At 54.1% G+C, this 16,202-nt stretch overlaps 2 protein-coding genes across 6 annotated transcripts in view; both read right to left on the bottom strand.

Annotated features, from left to right (window-relative positions):
• The window catches only part of LOC306987714 (msx2-interacting protein), a 26,921-nt gene extending 24,759 nt beyond the window's left edge, over nucleotides 1-2,162 (bottom strand). For 2 of the 4 annotated variants that reach the window (XM_079592220.1, XM_079592221.1), the window contains exons 1-2: nucleotides 1,866-2,045; nucleotides 359-679 (exon numbers count right to left, since the gene is read on the bottom strand). In XM_079592220.1, coding sequence (XP_079448346.1) covers nucleotides 359-679; nucleotides 1,866-1,948 — 404 coding nt within the window. In that variant the 5' untranslated portion in view covers nucleotides 1,949-2,045. Of the gene's footprint in view, nucleotides 1-358; nucleotides 680-1,865 lie in introns of all 4 variants that reach the window. The other 2 variants (XM_079592219.1, XM_079592218.1) reach the window with 2 other exon arrangements.
• On the bottom strand, nucleotides 2,144-16,202 carry fblim1 (filamin binding LIM protein 1). 2 transcript variants are annotated; one of them, XM_079592250.1, is made up of 7 exons: nucleotides 16,011-16,202; nucleotides 12,648-12,877; nucleotides 12,316-12,477; nucleotides 12,067-12,236; nucleotides 11,222-11,400; nucleotides 6,786-6,906; nucleotides 2,144-2,767 (listed from the first exon to the last, which is right to left on the bottom strand). In XM_079592250.1, exons 2-7 carry the CDS (start codon nucleotides 12,871-12,873, stop codon nucleotides 2,654-2,656), a joined length of 972 nt encoding a protein of 323 aa, XP_079448376.1. In that variant the 5' UTR covers nucleotides 12,874-12,877; nucleotides 16,011-16,202; the 3' UTR covers nucleotides 2,144-2,653. The 2 variants fall into 2 exon arrangements, with proteins under 2 accessions (XP_079448376.1, XP_079448377.1); XM_079592251.1 differs by having other exon boundaries at nucleotides 2,236-2,767; nucleotides 15,724-16,012.

Here is a 16,202-nt window from a genome sequence, read left to right as displayed (position 1 = left end):
TTCCCTCGTTAAAAATCTTGTTTAATCCGTCGTCGGCACATACTTCCACACAGCACCATCCGAGGAATCGTAATATCCCAGATTTGGAGTACGCCTAATATCCAAACTCACCCATTACGTCTCCGCCGGACTTCGTAATATCCACGTGGGTGATATCCAGCTCATGGCTCACACAGTAATCCCACATTTTGATTTTGAACACACCAATCTAATCCACTCATTCTTACATGATAGACAAGGATTAATAATCCCGTGTGCAGGAAGTCAGGCCTCAGAGAACGGAGAATCTGGTCTTAGCAATCAGTATTGTGTTTAACCCCACCTCAACCCCTGTATCTGACACCGTAGTCCCACTTACCCGTCTAGTCTGCGTTCATAGCGCCCCTCTCTGGTGTGGAGAGTCACCGGAGGCCCGTACACCGGCCCCACGGCGCTCCTCGAGAACCCTGCAACCTCCCTTCCGTGAGTGCTAGCGGGCGCGGCGTCCTCCAGACCGCGCACGGCGCTGGGCACCGAACCCGGCTCATTGTAATCGGTGCGAAGGTCCCTGTCCCCCATTTTGTTAACGGCGTTGTGCGCCTTCTGAGCACTTTTGATGTCGACGAAATCCACAAAGGCCGCCACGCCGCCCTCGGAGCCGCGCTTGCGCAGGACTTTGACGCTCTCCACCCGGCCATACCTGAAAGAGACGAGTCACTGTAAACCAGGCGTCACGTGACCAGCGTCGGCCACACACACACACACACACACACATTTAAAAGTCAAAAATACACTTTCTGACATACAAAAACGTTGTAAATGACACCTTCATAATGATTTTTTTGTTAGCCAATTTCATTACGCTTGGGCGCATATTCACTCTACATCACCGTTTTCACGAATTCACGTTTTTGAAGTTTACACGGAGATAACGTTTTTCAAAACTTGCACCTTGGAAACTATTTCAAAGTTTGCGTTCTCGAGTCACCAAACACCTGTCGTGCAAATAAACGTCCAGCAACACATTAAAAGTTTTCTGTTAGAACGGTGTCGTGTTAGCGGTTAGGCTAAGCTAATAACTAATGATCTTTACAACGGAAGTGAATCAATCAAAAACTAACAGGCAGGACAATAACTTTACTCTAGAACTGCTGTAAAGCCAAAATAATCTCTGTTACTTTATTGTCCTGTTATCACTGTAAAGCTGCTTTGAAACAGTCTATATTGTTAAACGCGCTATATAAATAAAGGTGACTAGACTACGAACGCAAAGCGATTTCACAACGGTTTCCTACATTGCAGTAATGCAGTTCACTCAACGAAAACACCATACTTACATGTTTATGTAGTAAAACTGAGTTTACTTCAGAACTATCGCGGAATGAAGCTAAACGCTAACATCAGATTCTCACTCTTGTTTGTGTTTCTCGGACTGAATCGGGTTCGGTGTTAAACCGGCTCAGCCTGTTAGCAGCAAGCTAATCACCGCACACGGACACACACACTCGCTGTTCTCACTCAAACCGCGTTTTATGCGACTTTTCGTGAGGCGTAACTGTGGCGTGAACGCACATTTCTGCGTTTTCTGCGTGATTTCTGTGAAAAAGACGATAGATTCCACTAAACCACCAGCAAAACATTAACTAGTCACTAGTGAAGCGGCCAGCTAACTGCCTAACTTGGTCATGTTGGCGGGCTGGCGGCTCATCAGAGATCGCTTCGGTTTGTTTTTATATTTTAAATCGTGTTTATGGTTCATTGCGGGTGTTTTAGCTCGTTTTTATAGGCGTTTATTCGTTTATTTTCTGGCATCGCGCGCTGAGGCTGTTTGTGTCCGCGCGAGGCCGCGTCACTGCGCGCGCAGCTCCGCTTCTTGTGTAACTCACCGTTTAAAATGCTCCACAATCTTCTCCTCGCGAACATGTTCGGGTAAATTTCCCACCCAGAGGTGTCTGGTTTCCCGAACCATCCTGCGTCGACCGTGTCCCGTTCATGCACATATGCGCTTTCGCGTCGTTTAATCTCTGACCGTGAGGTAAAAATCCGCCGCGAGCTCGTGCGAGGAAAAAGATCTCGCGGCCGTGCGCGTGCAGGAGCGGGACCGCGCAAAGGAACCCTCGGTGACGAGCACCGCAACCCTGCGCGCGCCCGTCACTATGCGACATCAAAGCAAATGTCACGATGTGTCATAGCACAATATTACACAAGAAATACTGAATATTTTGCGCAAATAATCACAGTCACAATGAGCACAAGATGGCATATATTAGTAGTTTATTTGGAGTCATATTCCTTTTACAATGGAAATAACAATGATTATGGGATGTTGCTGTTGAATAAATATCTTTGGTGCTTTGCATTTTGTGCATATTACAAAAAAGAGTGCAAAAGACTACAGTTGATACAGTAATGATCAAAAGATATTCACATAGAAAACAGCTATTCGTAAATTGTATAATATTTCACTGTATTTTAGAGCAAATATATGCAGCTGTTTCCAAAACATTAAACAATCGTACAGATCCCATACTTTGACCGCTAGTGTACATTGATATAATCAGAGGAATGTTGAAAGAAAGCATTAAGGTAATAAAAGAAGCGATTGTTGTATCTGGCACAGTGGGCGTGTCCTCATCACAGTGGGCGTGTCCTCCTCTCAGTGGGCGTGTCCTCATCACAGTGACGCGCGCTGGACCAGAGTCACGTGACACGGCCTGCACAGGATCCGGCCGTCCAGCGGGTGGCAGCCGCTCTCATTGGGTTCCGGGGACAGAAGCACACGGCACACCTGTGTGTGTGTGTGTGTGTGTGTGTGTGTGTGTGTGTGTGTGTGTGTGTGTGTGTGTGTGTGTGTGTGTGTGTGTGTGTGTGTGAGAGAGAGAGAGAGAGAGAGAGAGAGAGAGATCTTTAATAATGTTCTAAATACTTCAGCACAAAAACAGTATTTATACATCGTTCACGGAGTGTTTTAGTTGGACGCTCGTCAAACGTTTTTCAAATGTTTCAGAACTTTGAGAAAATATTCAAAATTCACAAGTACCGTTCCCATCATGTTCCCATAATCAGGAAAAACATTGATGATTCAGAAATCATCATAATGATGCTCTGGTGTATATGTGCATTTGATGAAGCTGCTTTTAAACTTGCTGCTTCGTTATTTATCATAGACCTTATGCTCCAGAGAAACTTCAGGTCACTCGGGTAACCCCGGTTCTCGGATAACACTCGCTCGGTATCGCACTATGGGAACGCCTCTGGGCGTGACAGATCCTGGAAGCACCAATCACACCACGCCTGTCAGTTGACAGACCAATCACGACAGTGGCGCGGGAGTCCCGCCTCCCTCATATACACCACTGCCGGTTCTCCACTCTTCCGCGTGCAAGGAGGGACGTGTGGTGAGACACCTCACTCATGTCATCAGAGATCCGGGGTCACGCAAGTAAACTAAAGGTCTCTTTCAAACATTCGCTCGGTAACTCACTATGGGATATAGACTCCCGTATTGCAGATATGCTGCCCGAAGCAGGCATGTCAACCAACTTGCTTTTTTTTTTTTTTACATACTTAGGACGGAATGAGCCAGCAGCTCTCGTCCACTAGTGACGCGGCGGCGCCATCTAGCGGTGGAGCTGGGGACTGCAGCTCTGATCTGGACAATTTAGTTTTTGTGTTTTTCTTTTCAAACATTGCTGTGCCCTCGGCCCACTGCCTGCCTGCACAGGGGACGTGTTTATTATTTTCACAGCACATGTCTTTCAGAAAACTGCCCTCTGCTGTAACCGTGGGTGGAGGGAGGGTAACTTCTCTGTGAGGCACTGGGGGAACTGGTGCAAACTTCACAACTGAACTGGTCATTGGATAACTTCTTCCTGTGAACAATTCCCGTCTCCGACGCCTTCTCTTGGCGGGAGGGGCAGAACATGGCCGCTCCGTGAGATACTCCGTGAGTGCTGTTGCTCATCCCTTTGTCCTGAGCATAACTAAATATTAGGTTGCTCGCCGTTTCTTCCCTCGCTGAGGGTTTGCTGGCCGGTGTCTGGCTGAAGGAAGGTGTTCCCCTCGGCTGAGCTGAGGCCGAGAAGGTCCAGGGCCTCTGAAGTTGGACTGACCTCTCCTCTGGGGGCGTCAATCCTGGCCGTGGTTGAGAAACCCTAGAGGCGGATGTGCGAGGGAGGCAAGTTTGGAAAGCCTCAGCCTCCTGCTTCTGTAGATCACACCGTTGTCGCATAGCAGTGACCGATGCCCGGTAAGGGCTTTGGGCTCAACTGGAGCATCTAAGAAGTCTTTTCTCAAGCTCTGGACCGCAGCTCTGGGCCGCAGCTCTGGACCGCAGCTCTGGACCGCAGCTCTGGACCGCAGCTCTGGGCCGCAGCTCTGGACCGCAGCTCTGGACCGCAGCTCTGGGCCGCAGCTCTGGACCGCAGCTCTGGACCGCAGCTCTGGGCCGCAGCTCTGGACCGCAGCTCTGGACCGCAGCTCTGGACCGCAGCTCTGGACCGCAGCTCTGGACCGCAGCTCTGGACCGCAGCTCTGGACCGCAGCTCTGGACCACAGCTCTGGGCCGCAGCTCTGGACCGCAGCTCTGGGCCGCAGCTCTGGACCGCAGCTCTGGACCGCAGCTCTGGACCGCAGCTCTGGGCCGCAGCTCTGGACCGCAGCTCTGGACCGCAGCTCTGGACCACAGCTCTGGGCCGCAGCTCTGGACCGCAGCTCTGGGCCGCAGCTCTGGACCGCAGCTCTGGACCGCAGCTCTGGGCCGCAGCTCTGGACCGCAGCTCTGGGCCGCAGCTCTGGACCGCAGCTCTGGACCGCAGCTCTGGACCGCAGCTCTGGACCGCAGCTCTGGACCGCAGCTCTGGACCGCAGCTCTGGACCACAGCTCTGGGCCGCAGCTCTGGACCGCAGCTCTGGACCGCAGCTCTGGACCGCAGCTCTGGGCCGCAGCTCTGGACCGCAGCTCTGGACCGCAGCTCTGGGCCGCAGCTCTGGACCGCAGCTCTGGACCGCAGCTCTGGACCGCAGCTCTGGACCGCAGCTCTGGACCGCAGCTCTGGGCCGCAGCTCTGGGCCGCAGCTCTGGACCGCAGCTCTGGACCGAAGCTCTGGACCGCAGCTCTGGACCGCAGCTCTGGACCGCAGCTCTGGACCGAAGCTCTGGACCGCAGCTCTGGACCGCAGCTCTGGACCGCAGCTCTGGACCGCAGCTCTGGACCGCAGCTCTGGACCGAAGCTCTGGACCGCAGCTCTGGGCCGCAGCTCTGGGCCGCAGCTCTGGACCGCAGCTCTGGACCGAAGCTCTGGACCGCAGCTCTGGACCGCAGCTCTGGGCCGCAGCTCTGGGCCGCAGCTCTGGACCGCAGCTCTGGAAGGTTGAGAACTTCCGAAAAACTCTTCTGAAAAACTGAGGCTGCTAGACGCTCAGTGCGTCCTGGCAGTGAAGCTGAAGCCGAGGAAAAGGCTGTCCTGCGTTAGGGTGGAGATGATGTGCAACTGACAGCTCAACAGGAGGGGAATTTGACATCCCTAACTCCTCCATGTTATCGACATCCAGCCTATAAAATCTTTTTACAGGAACCCTGTGTGAAAAAGGCTTATGCCAGAAATGACCCCTGCCCTTCTGCTGCGACGGCCAGTCAGCGGGGAGTTCTGCCGCCGGTACGTTTGCAGTAGGTCGAGCTCCGCCGGGGCTGGGGATGTGTCGTCATCCTCCTCACCTTTGTCCTCCAACAGACGAGCGATGGCCTCGTCTTCATCATCGTCCTCTCTTACATCCGTAAGGATCCAAAGAGGGGAGGTAGTTGGGGGGAGACTTCGTCCATATATTCGGCCCAGCTGCATGAAGAAAAGCAGGGCTCTCCCTCGTGAGTGGCCGCGGGCCGCACTCTTCTCTCCAGCACCTCGCCGGGGAGAGGGAACCGCGAGCGTTCACTGAACCGCACGCACACGTGGCGTTTCTGCTTTCGGTGCGCCGCTTGCAGAACTAGTAGTTACCATAGTAAATAATATTGTCCAAGCTCACCACAACGTACAACTCAGAAAAAAGGAATATCTAAGAGAATTACACGTTACTTCTCTTAGAATATCAGAATCAAATTAAATCAAATGTTGCAGTGAAAAAAGACCCGCTAACAAAACAGCAGCGTTCGATCACGTACCGACGGCTCGGCTCAGAGCAGTTAAACCACTATTTTGAAGACAGGTCCTGCTGAAGGATAGCCTCGATTTTGCAGTGCACGGGGAAGAGTGGAGAACGGAGTAGGACCGGCAGCAGGCGTCGGACAGGGGGCGAACTGGGGGCCCACACAGATATATTGATGTATATTATGCTGTAGTGAGGGGCCCGCCCCTTGGTTCTGTGACCGGGGCCCAACATTTGGTGCTACGCCCCTGACCGGCAGTGGTGTATATGAGGGAGGCGGGACTCCCGCGCCACTGTCGTGATTGGTCTGTCAACTGACAGGCGTGGTGTGATTGGTGCTTCCAGGATCTGTCACGCCCAGAGGCGTTCCCATAGTGCGATACCGAGCGAGTGTTTGAAAGTGCTCATGGTAAGAGTTAGGGTTAGGTACACATACACACACACACACACACACACACACACACACACACACACCTCGCAGCGGTAACAGTGCTCATGGTAAGAGTTACTCAGACACACACTCACACACACACAAACACACACACACACTCATACACACACACACACACCTCGCAGCGGTAACAGTGCTCATGGTAAGAGTTACTCAGACACACACTCACACACACACAAACACACACACACACTCATACACACACACACACACCTCGCAGCGGTAACAGTGCTCATGGTAAGAGTGACCCAGACACTGCACAGTGAAGCTGTCGGTTCCGTCGTCTCGAGGGATGATCAGCTGTGAACACGAGCGGCACTGAGGAGCGTATTTCCTGCACAGAAACACAAGTGTGTTATTTTAGAGCAGACGTGGGCAGACGTGAGCAGAAGTGAGCAGAAGTGAGCAGAAGTGAGCAGACGTGAGCAGAAGTGAGCAGAAGTGAGCAGACGTGAGCAGACGTGGGCAGAAGTGAGCAGAAGTGAGCAGACGTGGGCAGACGTGAGCAGAAGTGAGCAGAAGTGAGCAGACGTGAGCAGAAGTGAGCAGACGTGAGCAGACGTGAGCAGACGTGAGCAGACGTGAGCAGACGTGGGCAGAAGTGAGCAGAAGTGAGCAGACGTGGGCAGACGTGAGCAGAAGTGAGCAGAAGTGAGCAGACGTGAGCAGACGTGAGCAGACGTGGGCAGACGTGAGCAGAAGTGAGCAGACGTGAGCAGAAGTGAGCAGACGTGGGCAGACGTGAGCAGAAGTGAGCAGAAGTGAGCAGAAGTGAGCAGACGTGAGCAGAAGTGAGCAGAAGTGAGCAGACGTGAGCAGACGTGAGCAGAAGTGAGCAGACGTGAGCAGACGTGAGCAGACGTGGGCAGAAGTGAGCAGACGTGAGCAGACGTGAGCAGACGTGGGCAGAAGTGAGCAGAAGTGAGCAGACGTGAGCAGACGTGAGCAGACGTGAGCAGACATGAGCAGACGTGGGCAGACGTGAGCAGAAGTGAGCAGACGTGAGCAGAAGTGAGCAGACGTGAGCAGACGTGAGCAGACGTGAGCAGACGTGAGCAGACGTGGGCAGAAGTGAGCAGAAGTGAGCAGAAGTGAGCAGACGTGAGCAGACGTGAGCAGAAGTGAGCAGAAGTGAGCAGACGTGAGCAGACGTGAGCAGAAGTGAGCAGAAGTGAGCAGAAGTGGGCAGACGTGGGCAGACGTGGGCAGACGTGAGCAGAAGTGAGCAGAAGTGAGCAGACGTGAGCAGACGTGAGCAGAAGTGAGCAGAAGTGAGCAGAAGTGGGCAGACGTGGGCAGACGTGGGCAGAAGTGAGCAGAAGTGAGCAGAAGTGAGCAGACGTGGGCAGACGTGGGCAGACGTGAGCAGAAGTGAGCAGAAGTGAGCAGACGTGGGCAGAAGTGAGCAGACGTGAGCAGAAGTGAGCAGACGTGAGCAGAAGTGAGCAGACGTGAGCAGAAGTGAGCAGAAGTGAGCAGACGTGAGCAGACGTGGGCAGAAGTGAGCAGACGTGAGCAGAAGTGAGCAGACGTGAGCAGACGTGAGCAGAAGTGAGCAGAAGTGAGCAGAAGTGAGCAGACGTGGGCAGAAGTGAGCAGAAGTGAGCAGACGTGAGCAGACGTGAGCAGACGTGAGCAGAAGTGAGCAGAAGTGAGCAGAAGTGAGCAGAAGTGAGCAGACGTGAGCAGAAGTGAGCAGAAGTGAGCAGAAGTGAGCAGACGTGAGCAGACCTGAATAGAAGTGAGCAGACGTGAGCAGACGTGAGCAGAAGTGAGCAGACGTGGGCAGAAGTGAGCAGACGTGAGCAGAAGTGAGCAGACGTGAGCAGAAGTGAGCAGAAGTGAGCAGAAGTGAGCAGACGTGAGCAGACGTGGGCAGAAGTGAGCAGACGTGAGCAGAAGTGAGCAGAAGTGAGCAGACGTGAGCAGAAGTGAGCAGACGTGAGCAGAAGTGAGCAGAAGTGAGCAGAAGTGAGCAGACGTGAGCAGACGTGGGCAGACGTGAGCAGAAGTGAGCAGACGTGAGCAGAAGTGAGCAGAAGTGAGCAGAAGTGAGCAGACGTGAGCAGACGTGAGCAGAAGTGAGCAGACGTGAGCAGACGTGAGCAGACGTGGGCAGAAGTGAGCAGACGTGAGCAGACGTGAGCAGAAGTGAGCAGAAGTGAGCAGACGTGAGCAGACGTGAGCAGACGTGGGCAGACGTGAGCAGAAGTGAGCAGACGTGAGCAGAAGTGAGCAGACGTGAGCAGACGTGAGCAGAAGTGAGCAGACGTGGGCAGACGTGAGCAGAAGTGAGCAGAAGTGAGCAGACGTGAGCAGAAGTGAGCAGAAGTGAGCAGACGTGAGCAGACGTGAGCAGAAGTGAGCAGACGTGAGCAGACGTGAGCAGACGTAGGGCAGAAGTGAGCAGAAGTGAGCAGACGTGAGCAGAAGTGAGCAGAAGTGAGCAGAAGTGAGCAGACGTGAGCAGACGTGAGCAGAAGTGAGCAGACGTGAGCAGACGTGAGCAGACGTGGGCAGACGTGAGCAGACGTGAGCAGAAGTGAGCAGAAGTGAGCAGACGTGAGCAGACGTGAGCAGACGTGGGCAGACGTGAGCAGAAGTGAGCAGACGTGAGCAGAAGTGAGCAGACGTGAGCAGACGTGAGCAGAAGTGAGCAGACGTGGGCAGACGTGAGCAGAAGTGAGCAGAAGTGAGCAGACGTGAGCAGAAGTGAGCAGAAGTGAGCAGACGTGAGCAGACGTGAGCAGAAGTGAGCAGACGTGAGCAGACGTGAGCAGACGTGGGCAGAAGTGAGCAGACGTGAGCAGACGTGAGCAGAAGTGAGCAGAAGTGAGCAGACGTGAGCAGACGTGAGCAGACGTGAGCAGAAGTGAGCAGAAGTGAGCAGACGTGAGCAGACGTGAGCAGAAGTGAGCAGACGTGAGCAGACGTGAGCAGACGTGGGCAGAAGTGAGCAGACGTGAGCAGACGTGAGCAGAAGTGAGCAGAAGTGAGCAGACGTGAGCAGACGTGAGCAGACGTGGGCAGACGTGAGCAGAAGTGAGCAGACGTGAGCAGAAGTGAGCAGACGTGAGCAGACGTGAGCAGAAGTGAGCAGACGTGGGCAGACGTGAGCAGAAGTGAGCAGAAGTGAGCAGACGTGAGCAGAAGTGAGCAGAAGTGAGCAGAAGTGAGCAGACGTGAGCAGACGTGAGCAGACGTGGGCAGACGTGAGCAGAAGTGAGCAGACGTGAGCAGAAGTGAGCAGAAGTGAGCAGAAGTGAGCAGACGTGAGCAGAAGTGAGCAGAAGTGAGCAGACGTGAGTAGACGTGAGCAGACGTGAGCAGACGTGAGCAGACGTGAGCAGAAGTGAGCAGACGTGAGCAGAAGTGAGCAGACGTGGGCAGACGTGAGCAGAAGTGAGCAGACGTGAGCAGAAGTGAGCAGAAGTGAGCAGACGTGAGCAGACGTGAGCAGACGTGAGCAGAAGTGAGCAGACGTGAGCAGAAGTGAGCAGAAGTGAGCAGACGTGAGCAGAAGTGAGCAGAAGTGAGCAGACGTGAGCAGAAGTGAGCAGAAGTGAGCAGAAGTGAGCAGACGTGAGCAGAAGTGAGCAGAAGTGAGCAGAAGTGAGCAGACGTGAGTAGACGTGAGCAGACGTGAGCAGACGTGGGCAGACGTGAGCAGAAGTGAGCAGACGTGGGCAGACGTGAGCAGAAGTGAGCAGAAGTGAGCAGAAGTGAGCAGACGTGAGCAGAAGTGAGCAGAAGTGAGCAGAAGTGAGCAGACGTGAGCAGACGTGAGCAGAAGTGAGCAGACGTGAGCAGACGTGAGCAGACGTGAGCAGACGTGGGCAGAAGTGAGCAGAAGTGAGCAGACGTGGGCAGACGTGAGCAGAAGTGAGCAGACGTGAGCAGAAGTGAGCAGACGTGAGCAGACGTGAGCAGACGTGAGCAGACGTGAGCAGACGTGGGCAGACGTGAGCAGAAGTGAGCAGACGTGAGCAGAAGTGAGCAGACGTGAGCAGAAGTGAGCAGACGTGGGCAGACGTGAGCAGAAGTGAGCAGAAGTGAGCAGACGTGAGCAGACGTGAGCAGAAGTGAGCAGACGTGAGCAGAAGTGAGCAGACGTGAGCAGAAGTGAGCAGAAGTGAGCAGACGTGAGCAGACGTGAGCAGACGTGGGCAGACGTGAGCAGAAGTGAGCAGACGTGAGCAGAAGTGAGCAGACGTGAGCAGACGTGAGCAGAAGTGAGCAGACGTGAGCAGAAGTGAGCAGACGTGGGCAGAAGTGAGCAGAAGTGAGCAGAAGTGAGCAGACGTGAGCAGAAGTGAGCAGACGTGAGCAGAAGTGAGCAGAAGTGAGCAGACGTGAGCAGAAGTGAGCAGACGTGAGCAGAAGTGAGCAGAAGTGAGCAGAAGTGAGCAGACGTGAGCAGAAGTGAGCAGACGTGAGCAGAAGTGAGCAGACGTGAGCAGAAGTGAGCAGAAGTGAGCAGAAGTGAGCAGACGTGAGCAGAAGTGAGCAGACGTGAGCAGAAGTGAGCAGAAGTGAGCAGACGTGAGCAGAAGTGAGCAGAAGTGAGCAGAAGTGAGCAGAAGTGAGCAGAAGTGAGCAGAAGTGAGCAGAAGTGAGCAGAAGTGAGCAGAAGTGAGCAGATGTTGTACCTGTAATAGTCCTGCAGACAGTAAACCTCTCCCACTTCCCCCTGCGCAAAACGCTGCTCTCCGATTGGCTGCCGGCACGTCACGCACACGAAACAGGGCGGGTGATAGGCTCGTTCCAGCGCTCGGATCACATGGTCTTTGATGACGTCACCACATGCCCAGCACGGCTCCAGACTGGCCTGTCATAATCATCATCATAATATAATGTGTGTTATTACACGGCTCTATGGAATGCTTGATTCAATCACACACACACACACACACACACACACACACACACACACACACACACACACACACACACACACACTCAGTACCTGGTAACAGTCCTCTCTCTCTCTCTCTCACACACACACACACACACACACACACACACACACTCAGTACCTGGTAACAGTCCTCTCTCTCTCCCTCTCTCTCACACACACACACACACACACACACACACTCAGTACCTGGTAAAAGTCCTCTCTCTCTCACACACACACACACACACACACACACACACACACACACACACACACACACACTCAGTACCTGGTAACAGTCCTCTCTCTCTCTCTCTCTCACACACACACACACTCAGTACCTGGTAACAGTCCTCTCTCTCTCTCTCTCTCTCTCACACACACACACACACACTCAGTACCTGGTAACAGTCCTCTCTCTCACACACACACACACACACACACACACTCAGTACCTGGTAACAGTCCTCTCTCTCTCTCTCTCTCTCTCTCTCACACACACACACACACACTCAGTACCTGGTAACAGTCCTCTCTCTCTCTCTCTCTCTCTCTCTCTCACACACACACACACACACACACACACACACTCAGTACCTGGTAACAGTCCTCACACAGAGGAATCCCAGATTTAGTGTAATAGAGTCTGGCAGCCAGTGGAGCGTGGCACTGCCGGCACTGGAAGCACGAGGCGTGGTACGTGCGGTTCAGAGCGTCGATGGCCGGTTCAGACAGCGGCACCAGCTTGCGGCAGAACCCACACACATCTGAGGCACACACACACACACACAGCTCTGAACAACTGTCCTCTCACAGCATTATTCCAGTTATCAGCAGGATTCTCACCGGTGCAGTGCGGTCCGGCTGACGGCTCGTTCACCATCCCTCCAGCAGGGGGCGCCGCTCTCTCTGACAGACTGACCTCTGCAGGGGCATCCGGGGGTCCGGGCTCGGGGTCGCAGGGGGCACATGGAGGAGGGAGGTCATCAGGGTTACTGCTTACAAACACTAACAGATCCAGAATCAATCAGACAATCCAGCTTACTATCACACATACACTGTACAGCAACTCTCAACTGCGCAAAATATATTATCGCCCAGCTCTAACTTGACTATAATCATGAGCATAACATCGTGTGAAGCTGCTTTGAACTGCTGTGTAGTGAAGCGTTCCCCACCGTCCGGTGTGCGTGTGCTGTCCCGCCTGCAGGGGGCGGCGGTGGGCTGGGCGTACAGCGGGCTGATCCGTTCGTCGTGTGACGCTGAGCTCCGTAGCCGCGGCTGCTCTCGCGTCGGGCTGCTGCTGTGGACCTGAGCCGTCGGGGTGACGGTCGCCCTGAACGGAGATGCCAGAGTGATGAAGACAGACGACACCACCCTCTTTTGAGGGGCCGCGGACGCCATGACGCTGAAACAGACCAAACCAGTCAAATCAACTGAGTTACTGAACACTTTTGCATATATATTAACTAAATAAAATAATATACAAACTATATAGATAAATTATACACAATGCATAAACTAAACAAATTATATAAACTTCGAGGTGGAGCCAGAGGGCAGAGGTGGAGCCGGAGGATCGAGAGGATCGAGGTGGAGCCGGAGTGTCGAGATGGAGCCGGAGGATCGAGGTGGAGCCGGAGGGCCGAGGTGGAGCCGGAGGATCGAGGTGGAGCCGGAGGGCTGAGGTGGAGCCGGAGGATCGAGGTGGAGCCGGAGGGCCGAGGTGGAGCCGGAGGATCGAGGTGGAGCCGGAGGATCGAGGTGGAGCCGGAGGGCCGAGGTGGAGCCGGAGGGCCGAGGTGGAGCCGGAGGATCGAGGTGGAGCCGGAGGGCTGAGGTGGAGCCGGAGGATCGAGGTGGAGCCGGAGGGCCGAGGTGGAGCCGGAGGATCGAGGTGGAGCCAGAGGGAGGTGGAGCCGGAGGGCTGAGGTGGAGCCGGAGGGCCGAGGTGGAGCCGGAGGATCGAGGTGGAGCCGGAGGGCTGAGGTGGAGCCGGAGGGCCGAGGTGGAGCCGGAGGATCGAGGTGGAGCCAGAGGGCCGATGTGGAGCCAGAGGGAGGTGGAGTCGGAGGGCCGAGGTGGAGCCGGATGATCGAGGTGGAGCCGGAGGATCGAGGTAGAGCCGGAGGGCCGAGATGGAGCCGGAGGATCGAGGTGGAGCCAGAGGGCCGATGTGGAGCCAGAGGGCCGAAGTGGAGCCGGAGGATAGAGGTGAAGCCAGAGGGCCAAGTTGGAGCCGGAGGATAGAGGTGAAGCCAGAGGGCCGAGTTGGAGCCGGAGGGCCGAGGTGGAGCCAGAGGGAGGTGGAGCCGGAGGGCCGAGGTGGAGCCAGAGGGAGGTGGAGTCGGAGGGCCGAGGTGGAGCCAGAGGGAGGTGGAGCCGGAGGGCCGAGGTGGAGCCAGAGGGAGGTGGAGTCGGAGGGCCGAGGTGAAGCCAGAGGGAGGTGGAGTCGGAGGGCCGAGGTGGAGCCAGAGGGCCAAAGTGGAGCCGGAGGATCGAGGTGAAGCCAGAGGGCCGAGGTGGAGCCGGAGGGCCGAGGTCGAGCCAGAGGGAGGTGGAGTCGGAGGGCCGAGGTGAAGCCAGAGGGAGGTGGAGCCGGAGGGCCGAGGTGGAGCCAGAGGGAGGTGGAGTCGGAGGGCCGAGGTGAAGCCAGAGGGAGGTGGAGTCGGAGGGCCGAGGTGGAGCCGGAGGGCCGAGGTGGAGCCGGAGCCAGAGGGAGGTGGAGCCAGAGGACCGAGGTGGAGCCGGATGGCCGAGGTGAAGCCAGAGGGCCGAGTTGGAGCCGGAGGGCCGAGGTGGAGCCAGAGGGAGGTGGAGCCAGAGGACCGAGGTGGAGCAGGAGGCCCGAGGTGGAGCAGGAGGCCCGAGGTGGAGGAACGGACGGACTCTGGAGACACAGGAGATAGGAGAAACAGGGAAATTCCCTCTTCCAATACCTCTAAATAATTTCCAGAGGCCAGTCGCAACTCATCCACAGCGGCAGGAGCGGACGATGTAAGTGGATCACGCACCTGGTCAGACTGTCCGTTAGGCTCAGGCGAGGTTTGGCTCAGGCGTCGGCTCTGGTGTTTCTCCCTGGTGGCCTGGGGGCTCAGTGTCTGCAGTGGGCTCAGGCATGAAGTCTGTGCTGGGCTCTGGGTCTGGAGCGGGGCTGGTGACGTCCCACCCACTCCCCCGAGGACCCACACCGGGCAGACCTGCTTTGCTTTCCCATTGAGGCTGATAGAAGACGCACCGAGAGCGGTCCGGAAAGGTAGTGAAGCACGCCCGTTGTAAACATTCCACTGGTGTGGACCTCGAGGCACTGCTGCCCTGTTCCAGGCACAGAAACTGGACTGACGTGTGTCCTTGATGTTTTACTCACTATGAGGGAGCGGCTGTGTTGAAGAGCACGACGAAGAAGTAGGAACAAAAACACAGTCTTTAATAAATACACAAGAGAAATCACAGCAGATAACAGGAGAGATAATACAAACACAACCACGTAAACATAGACGATAACGGACAAATGAACGAGTGAAACGCTTGAATACCAACACTGAATCCATTCTTCCTCGGTGTCGCTTCTGAACAACTCCGCTAACTAGAGCGCCCTCTCGCGGCTGCAGACGGTAATGCTTTCTCTCGGTTCATCTCAGTCAGTATGAATTCATTTTGATATATAAGTCGCACCTGACTATAAGTCGCAGGACCAGCAAACTATGAAAAAAGTGCGACGTATAGTCCGGAAAATACGGTAGTTCATTTTTAGCCGCTCTGGAGAAAACCGTGATGTCATCGTCCAGCCCAGTTCAGTTGTTGTATAATAGTGTCAATGCAGGAGATCAATAATATTGTTGAATATTAAATAAAATGTTCAATTTAATGTACCAAATAAGCAAGCCAAGCCAATGGCACCAGTCGCTCAGTTCTCCTCTGGCCAACGAGCCAACAGTGTATGATTATGATTATGATTATGATTATGATTCAGGCGTGTGGAAACAGAAATTAAACAAGGGAACTAACTAGGAACTCAGGATGAAAATGAAACTAACACAGAACATACACGTCACAACTAAGAATTACACAAATTTAATCTAGATCAATCAAATTTAGATCATTTAATCTACATAAATTTAAACTATAAACTATATGAAACAAATTATATAAACTTAATACTATATAAACTATACAAACATATGAATTATCCAAACGACATAAACTCTATATTTATTTATTTTAGCCGGAGAAGAGATATAATCAGACACACACTTGTAATCTGTCAGAGAGTGAGACGTGTCGAGTCGAGTCTTCAGGACCGAAGTCCAGTCATGAGTGTCGAGATTGGGTCGATGTACGTTGACGTACAGAATAAATCAGAAAACACACACGTGTGGAGTGTGTCCGAGGCTACACACACACACACACACACACACACACACACGCGACTGACAGATGAAGAGCAGAACTTCACACAAACACACATCTAACCCACACTGTTCCTGTCCTGTGAGTATGAGTCTGATCGCGTCTTTCCTTTCTCAAACATGCAAACATACCTGAACAGCAGATCAAACTCCTCCAGTCTGTCGTCCCTCTTTCCCTGCGATCTGTGTGTGTGTGTGTGTGTGTGTGTGTGTGAGAGAGAGAGAGAGAGAGAGAGAGAGAGAGAGAGAGAGAGAGAGAGAGAGAGAGAGAGAGTAGTAGCAGTAAGGATCGTATATCTGCACGAGGACACGCCTTCCCCCCCC

This window comes from Phoxinus phoxinus (genome assembly GCF_949152265.1).
Source record: "Phoxinus phoxinus genome assembly, chromosome: 20".
Taxonomy (NCBI): Eukaryota; Metazoa; Chordata; class Actinopteri; order Cypriniformes; family Leuciscidae; genus Phoxinus; species Phoxinus phoxinus.
Note: the sequence above shows the minus strand (reverse complement) of the source record. Positions and strands in the feature narration are given on the sequence as shown.

Coding starts and splice junctions, on each gene's coding strand:
- fblim1 (XM_079592250.1), bottom strand. CDS start 12,873: ATGGCGTCCGCGGCCCCTCAAAAGAGGGTGGTGTCGTCTGTCTTCATC. Junction 12,237..12,315: donor AGCCGGACCGCACTGCACCG/GTGAGAATCCTG, acceptor TGTGTGCCTCAG/ATGTGTGTGGGTTCTGCCGC. Junction 6,907..11,221: donor TGTCTGCAGGACTATTACAG/GTACAACATCTG, acceptor GTTTCTGTGCAG/GAAATACGCTCCTCAGTGCC.